We start from the raw sequence: 8,384 nt of genomic DNA on the forward strand, positions 1-8,384 counted from the left end.
ACTGTTATGTGGAAACGTGATGAAGCCTTACTTCTTATCAAGAACTATAAAAATGAATTACTTTTTACTGCAAATGCATATCTTATGCATAAAACGAAGATACTTCTCTGCACGTGTTACATTAATGAATTAATGGACAATGCCACTTTAGTGAGATAATTAACTTAACTGCAGGAGATTTAAGACACAATTACATTTTAATAAAAAGAAATAAGGACATATTTACATTTTTCAGATATTCATTCCATATTGTGTCTAGAAGACAAATACTCCATCTTACTTGACATTTTAACTGTCCTGTACACTGAGACCAATCTCCACAGTTTGTTCAGATTTTCTGGATTGCTTTAGAGTCACTGCTTGAAAATTCAATCCCCTTTTCATTTATTCACTGGAAATATGGCCCATCGGAGAGCGTTCAGGTGTTGACCCAATACTTCAAAATTAGCAGGAAGGGGCCAGCAACTCTTAAAAGTGAATCTCACTGTGACTAGGGTCACATTTTAGGATTACCATTATTACCTAAAATTTTAGAGAATTTTATACAGGGAGAAATAACGCAAGAGCAAGACTGCTCTCCAGCATTTGCAAAAACGACTAAGACAAAGGGATGTTCTTCCACACTATTCAGTCTAACTGTTCTTTGCAGACCTGCCTTTTGTTTATCTCTGGTTCCTTCAGACTACCTTCAGCAATTAATTTCTCAGCTCATTAGTAGCCAGCTGGCCTCAGAATACAGTTTGAGTCTTTCTTCATCCCCACAGACTTTAGTGATTTTTATTGTTTGCCAGATTTGTAGAGCTTGTAAACACTGTACTGTGATAGGTAGAGCTTTGCAAGTAACTGGCTTTATAGCTTGTCTGCCAAACCAAAAACGGTATCCAAATGCTTGAACCATATTTAATCTTTTTCCTTAGTCAAGTAGAAAACAGAAAACCATGCTTTAACCTAGCAGTTAGGCTGTTCTTTTGAGATGGAGAAACTTTGTCAAAGAGAATGAAAAATTAGTGATCATCTGGCAAGAAAAGGAGAGTGGGGTGTATACTGCCATTGCTCCCAAAGGATTTTCCAAAACTATTTGCTCAATTTGATCCCTAATTTGAATTTTAGAGAATGCAAATGCACTTCATGCATGAGCTGACTTTCAGCTAAACACTATACCCCAAAACAGCATTAAATTTCTCACAGACATTTCATTATATTTCAGCATATTGCCTTTTTTATCCTCCCACTCCACCTAAAGCACGAAGGCTACCTTGCAGGACTTAACGTGGATTTAATTTTAGATGCAACAGAGCAGTTACTTACGCTGCCCACAGTAAGTTCCAACGTAGCCCTTCTGGCAGTGGCACCGGTCGTCCGTGCACGTGCCGCCATTCAAGCACCTGATGCTGCACTGTTGTACTGCTGTGGAACCCAGGCAGAGAGATAACCAGTGTTAGGCAAAAATGCCACATTGGGAAGCAAATGTGGATAAAAACCAAGACACGTGAAAGTAGACATGAGTTTCGTACAATATATGCTATGTATTTAAGCGGACACTCAGGTATTCTTGCAATCAAAGCCGTCGCAGCTGTAGCTATTAGCCAGCCATTAGTTTAAAAGCAACCACGAAGACTTTTTTTAGAGTTTTCCATGACTATATTTAGCAACTTAGAGCTTTTAGTTATCGTGGAGGCTGTACACTCTTCATTTCTTAGGAAAATCGACTCGATGAAAATGTTAATAACACACACATTTAGATTTAAACTTATTTATCTCTTTAAACACATATTTTTTTTCAGTTTGTCACAAAGCGTGAACAGGCACACTTGGTAATCAAACTTAATAAAAAACTAGAGATATACCACAGTGTAAGTTACATGCATGTATGCAGTAACGACAAGTTATTTTCAAAGAATTTACACAGTAGTTATTTTTGAGTTGACAGTCAAAGAGAATTACTTAAAATGAGATCTCTAATGAAAATAAATACAGTAAGTCCTTACTAGATTTCGATCCACAAGTAGGCGATATTTGTCCACTTGCACAAGTGCACATGTTAGGACGGGAACAAAATCCATCACCACAGCTATTTCTACAAATCGCTGAGGAAGAGCACAATGAAAAAGACAGTGATTAACAGTAACCTTAGTCTTAAACTACAGGGAAAAAAAAGCTAAAAGTATGTTAACAGCTTCTTTTAAAAAAAACAAAAACACAACACTTGAATGCTCACTTCATTGGGACAGTAAATATACACGCAAAAGTAATCTTAAGTTAAATAAAGCAAACTGAATTTTGGTATAATCAGTATCTCTGACAAATTTAAAGACAAACAGAATCGAGTATGGCATATTCAAACACTGGTCTGACCACTGAAACCACATCATCAACTCTTTCCCTAATTAGAAATACCAGCCTATTACACAAGTAATGTAAAATTATTAAAATTATATCTTTTAGACCACAAGACCTATAGAAAACTTCACCACGAATCCAAGATTTGAATGAATATAAACAATAGAGATCATAAATGTCAATTTATGGTATGGCTTCTCTCTTATAATCGCTATTTCAGAGGCATTTTAGGGTCTCTCTTTTCTAAGATTACCCATTCTTTACACAAACCTGTTTTGTGGGAAGTCAATGTCCAAATGCTGGACTTTGCAGATTTCGTGTAGTCTCCCTAAATAGAGTTTTCTGTACTCAAATATTTCCACAGTGTCATTTAGAAACCAACTTTATAAAAATCTCAGGGAAGCCTGTCCACACCATATCACGTGTGCATAACACACACGTTGTGCTATCCTCTTATGCATCAAAGCTGTGCCTTCCCTTCTCACTCGCCAGCCAAGGGAGCTCCATTGCACAAAGGAATGACAAAACCAGGAAAGAGTTAAAGCCTAAATCCAGATTCTAAAGGACATCCACATGAATAAGTCTAAATAATCCGCTGGAGTAGCAAATGCACCAAAAGACAGCCTGAAACATTAAGAGCCAATATGGCACTGGAGGACCTCAAAAAACACATACCATGCAAGAGACAGCTTATAAAGCAAAAAAACAAGCAAGAATCACAGTTTCTTCATAAATGACTGGGGGGGCATTGAGAGAATCAAACCATCTGGAAGCACATCAGGACTACAAAAGGAACAAATACCCCCTGTAGATAATTTGCCAAGAATATACCGACTACCTAAAAAAAAGGTCTATATACATTAAAAGGAAAGAAAAAAACCACACACCTGGCCATATACATACAAAAGGAAGAAAGCAGAGGTAAGACCTTTCCCAGAATGCTCATGCTCCATTTCTGATTTAGAGAAACTTGCGTTAATGAGCCGCAACTCCCATAAGGAAGCAAATTGTTTCCTTGCACCACTATAGAATTCAAATATGCCCCCTGCAGAATTTACTCCCTTTTGCCCTTTCTCCACCAAATCAGAAGCTCTGTACCAATGCCAAACATGACCAAAACAGTCCAGATTTTGTAAACCCGCATCCTCCTTGGCATACTCCAATAAAGACCACATTTTCTTTACAAGAAAGGAGTAGAGAAAGCCACACTGGTGGTCCACTGACACCACTCTTTGGGCATCAAAAAGATGCCAAGTGGATCATCTACATTTATCGTTAAATTCCTCTGCAACTATGCCCTAAATATGAAGGCATGAGAGGGGAAAGAGTTTGTGGGATTTTGATAATTTAGCTGAAATTAGAGACATACCACTGACTGATACAAAATACTTTTTCCATTAGCAGACGTAAAAGTGAGAAACGGGACCCAGATTCAGAGCACTTGACAAACACAGGGAACAGGGCTGTTTTCCTTATGCCACTGGTCAGTCCATCTTTACACAACGTAGCTCGATCTCCTGAGCAAGTGAGGTCTACATTTAGACCATTTCCTTAGTTTATTATCTGTTAAGGAATAATTTTTTGTCAACTGAAAGCCCTATAGCTGAAAGCATAGTCTAAATATGCTTTCATCAGTACAGTTTATTTTATCTAAAGAGAAAGGAACCCAACCAGACCTGTTTTCCAGATAAAAGATCCCTTTTAATCATAAATATGTCACAGACCGCCAACAACCACCATCACATTATCAACTGAAAACACGGTAAGGTCAGAATGGTTTCCTGTTGACCTACCACTAGCACACAGACCTCTTTTCATGAAATAATACTGTAAAACCACCAGTTACAATCTGCATGAATTATAATCAACGGATCTCCAACAAGAAGTTTGCTAGCTTGTCTGTCATCCTGTGCAGGAGGCTTTATCTGGCTAAACAGCTCTAGCTAGAGGGACCATCATCTCAACAAATGTTTCATGGGAGCATAGAAATCTGTGCTTTCAAACCTTTGTTTCAAAAAACAAATAGAAAAGTGTCACAGCCAGTCTCACAGATCGTCTGGCAAAATCATTCACCCTTCAAACATGTTAGAGAGCCACAATTAAGCTCCAATAAGTAAAGAGGAGCTAAAAGATCTCCTTTGTGCACATGCATTAACAGTAAGTCAAAGATTAGTGGGAAGAGAGCTGAGACAGAGGTCTTTAAGAGGCACTGAGAGTCACAATTTAAGGATAATTTATAAGGATTTCTGAAAGCACCTCCCTCCATCATCGTCTCTCCCTAATTTCATTTGAGCTAGATACCCAGCTGAATTTGAAAAACCTATCAACAGCATATTAGGCAGCCTAAATCCATTTTAAAAACTCTGGTTTACATTTATCAGTGATGCATGGCAGAGTCATAAGAAATATCAGCAAGGCAAATTTAGTCATGTAAAATGAATAGATGTGAACAGGCTGATAGTCCTGAATGATAAGGCAAGGGCCCAAAAGTCACCTTTAAGTTTGGCAGATCTTGGCTTACTACCTGTTCCTTCCCTACTTTAGTCCTGCAAGGCTGTAGTCTGTTAGATGGAGTATTACAAAGACCTCCATTGCTTACATAAAGTTTAGGGCAGTATGTTCTTGAACCTGAATTCTGAAGCTGAGCATACTTATTAGCAAAAGAGATGGTGACAGGCTAGGATGAATGGGCACAGACTCCCATTAAAATTCAAGGACTACAAGAAGCATGTGTCTAATACCAGCTTTTATCTAACAGACAGAAAATTCAACTTAATTCTCCATTTCCTTTCCAGGTAGACAATGTTCCCTAACCAGAGTATTGAGCAGGTTTCCTCCCCCGCTCTTCTTTTTTTTTTGCCAAGCCAGGCCGACAGCCACATCTGTCAGCACAGTACCTCTTATGACCACGCAGTAAGCAGAGGCTATGTGCTTTACAGCTATTAAAACACAACTAAAAATGACAGGCATGAGAATAAGCACCCCAGATGTAAAAAAGTTTTCCATTTGATTGTCATTCCAAGCCTAGCACAGAAGTTCCACAAAACTTCAGATCTGATTTGCTGTCTATCAAGACCTTTTGGCTTTTTTCGCCTGTTACTATAGTTGATTATTAGTTTTACAGAAGGTTTTTTCCCTTTTCCTTCATTGTCGTGTTCTTCTTTTCGAAAAACTAAGGGGAGACATGCCTCTCATGAACACACCAAGGAAAACACAGCAAGCGGCCAACCTTTTGATTACAACAAACACAGACCTGTAAATCCACCGTGGTTTTTTTCCGTTTTTCTTACAAGTAAGGCACAAGACAGCTCTGAATTCTCTTTTCTCACAGTGGGTAGAGCAGCAACTCACAGAAGAACATTTATTATTACCCCTAGGGCAGTAGAAACTTGAAGTCAGACACTTACGAACAATGCACTGGTTTCCTCCAGGGAGCGTTTTCCACCCAGGGCAACAGTACGAATGGAATCTAGAGCCACACACATTTGGCCTGTCACACAGACAAACAAACAAACAAAGGTATATACAAAAATAGAAATCCATGTAAACAGAGTCCAAAGTGTTATCTACTACACACAAGGGAAGAAACCAGCCACATGAAACAAAAAAAAAGCCGCGTACAGCAAAGATGCCTACAAAAAATCCTCCCCAAAAGGCAAGAAACCCAGAAGTTCCAGGCCACTTTGTTTTGTATTGGTTCAACTGGTTAGCGTAAAGAGGAGAGGCAGGCTAGGCAACAGCAAGCCACGTTCATCCCCGGTGGATCTCCCGAGGCGATGCAAGGGGATGAGTTTGGCTCCGCATTCCTACAGAGTCTTAGCAGTCTTGTTACGAAAACTGGCTTCATGCTGCTGTCTGACACCAGGCAGAAGGGACGACTGGTCATAAGGATCGCAAGGCTAATTCACAAGACCAAGGACTCCCCCAAACGTTAGAAAAAACAGATTTTGCACAGCTTCTCAGTAGAAGCCAGAGCAAAGAGAACGTCGAAGCAGCTGAATACTGTGACATGCTCGACTACAAAGCCCAACGCGGTCCCTCTGTTAGCTGTAACGCAGCCCCACACAACGCCTGCTTTTAATACAGCCGGTATTTCAGAGCCGAGGACAAGACCCCAAGTCCAATTAGCGGCAGGTTCCTCGGCCACACAGAGGGGCCGCGAGGGAAGCAAGGTGGGCCGAAGGCAAAGCCGAAGACCACGGCTTCGGCTTTGAGGCAGGCGGGGGGCGGCTGCCGGGAGTGGGCTGCTCGCTGGGGAGCGGGGCTGCGCGCCGCTGCCCGGAGGACCGCCCGCCGGGGCCGGGGCCGGGGCCGGGGCCGGGCGGCAGCGCGGAAGGGCTTTCAGGCTGCGGAAGGCGGGGGCCCGAGCGCGGCGCGGCGCGTCCCTACCCGCGGAGCACGTCCTGCTGTCCTCGCCTGCGCACCCGGCCGGCGGCGGCGGCGCTGCCGGCCCCGTCCTCCCGGTACGCGGCGGCTGGGTGGATGCCGCCCGCTCCTCCCGCAGGGCGGACCGGCGGCGGCTTCTGTTGCCCGGCTGCTCCCTGCGCCCAGAGCGCCAGGCAGCCCAGCCACAGGACGCAGGGCTGCACCCAGGGCCACCGCCGTCTCCCCATCCTGCGGCTGCCCCGGTGGGAAACGGCGGAGGCGGCGGGCGGGGAGCCGGGGAGAGGTGTGCCTGTCCCGCCCCGCCGTCAGCGGGCACGGCTCCGCTCCTCGTCGGGGGAAGGCTTCAGCCCTGGAAACTCTTTCTTCTCTCCTCCCCAGCCTGCCCTGCCGCCGCGGCCGTCAGCGGGACACGCCGATACCAACGGCGGGCTCCACGTTGCATCCCCCCCCTCCTCTCTCTCCGAAGAAGAAGAGGGGGAAGAGAAGCAGCAGCTGACTCGGCGGGGCTTTTCTCTGCCCCCTCCGAAAAAGGAAATCCCTCAGAACCACGCTGGATTTCCCGAGAAAGAATACGAACAAGAGGGTATTTAACAGCCGCCGCGTCCGGAGAAACGTGCCGAGACGGAGCGAGAGGAGAGCAAACACCCCTGCCAAGCACAAGGGGCGGTTTTACAGCTGGCGGGCGGTGCGGGAGAGGCCAGGAGGCGGAGGCGGGGCCGGTGCCTCCCGGCCGGTGCTGCGGCGGCGGCGGCCCCGGGGGGAGGGGGCGAGCGGCTCGGCAGCCGCGGGGCAAGGGATGCGGGATGATGCGGATGGCGCTGCCGCCCCGGGAAGAGGGGGCGGCGGGCGAGGGGAGGGGAGCCAGGGGACGGCTGCCGGAGAGCCGGGGGTGGACGGGGAGCAGATGGAGGGAGAGCCGGCCCGAAAGGGAATTCTGCGCCTTCCCTCGGCGCCCACCCCCAAACCTCTGGGAGCTGTACCATGGAATGTATCCGGTCCCGCCTTAGTGGAGAGACTCGTAGGTAAAAGCCCTCCCCGGAAAAGCAGCTGGGGCTCAAAAGAAAGGTCCAGGTGGAAGGTGCAGGACGAGGCCCGGCCCGGCAGGGCGAAGCCTTGGGACGGACCCTCCACCCGGCGTCGCAAGGGCGCGGAACAGGGAGCGGGCGCGGGGCCTCGCCGGGCTCGGGCAAGGGAGCGCCAAGCAGGGGCGTCCGAGGGAGGCGGGAGCTCGCTCCGCCTTGGATCGGTTTCGCCGCCTGCGGTGGTATTTCGGTCAGCAAGCTGAGAAACCTCTTCGGAACACTCGAAAAGCACCGGGAGCGGAGAGGCGTTGAACGGCGTTAGTTCGCCGTTTCCTGCAAGGGTAGCTTTTGCAAGTTCGCGCCTTACAGTTTTCCTTGTTTTCCTCTTGCTCTTTGTCTCTACTTAGAGCATCTTAAAATGAAAAAAAAAAAAAAAAACCAAAACAAAAAAAAACCACCAAACCCAAACAACCCAGCCTGGCTAATTTCGTGCTTACTGTCTAAGGCCAAACCCATGCATTTAGCTAGACGTGCTGAATAGTTAGCCACCAGTAAAAGGCAAACAAAAGCGATGAAGACATGTCCCTGCTGAAAGTCCCCGAGTGCTCCCTGTGGGTCGTCCTGATAACAATAGGA

The 8,384-nt window shown here is 45.8% G+C and overlaps 1 protein-coding gene across 1 annotated transcript in view; it reads right to left on the reverse strand.

Moving 5' to 3' along the window:
- Window positions 1-7,161, reverse strand: part of FBN2 (fibrillin 2) — a 174,773-nt gene extending 167,612 nt beyond the window's left edge. The window contains exons 1-4 of the mRNA XM_030005074.1: window positions 6,730-7,161; window positions 5,748-5,830; window positions 1,989-2,087; window positions 1,309-1,407 (exon numbers count right to left, since the gene is read on the reverse strand). Of these exons, the coding sequence (XP_029860934.1) occupies window positions 1,309-1,407; window positions 1,989-2,087; window positions 5,748-5,830; window positions 6,730-6,953 (505 nt within the window). The 5' untranslated portion in view covers window positions 6,954-7,161. The remainder of the gene's footprint in view (window positions 1-1,308; window positions 1,408-1,988; window positions 2,088-5,747; window positions 5,831-6,729) is intronic.
- Between the last annotated feature and the right edge of the window lie 1,223 nt (window positions 7,162-8,384).

The sequence above is a fragment of the Aquila chrysaetos genome, chromosome Z (assembly GCF_900496995.4).
Source record: "Aquila chrysaetos chrysaetos chromosome Z, bAquChr1.4, whole genome shotgun sequence".
In the NCBI taxonomy this organism is placed as follows: domain Eukaryota; kingdom Metazoa; phylum Chordata; class Aves; order Accipitriformes; family Accipitridae; genus Aquila; species Aquila chrysaetos.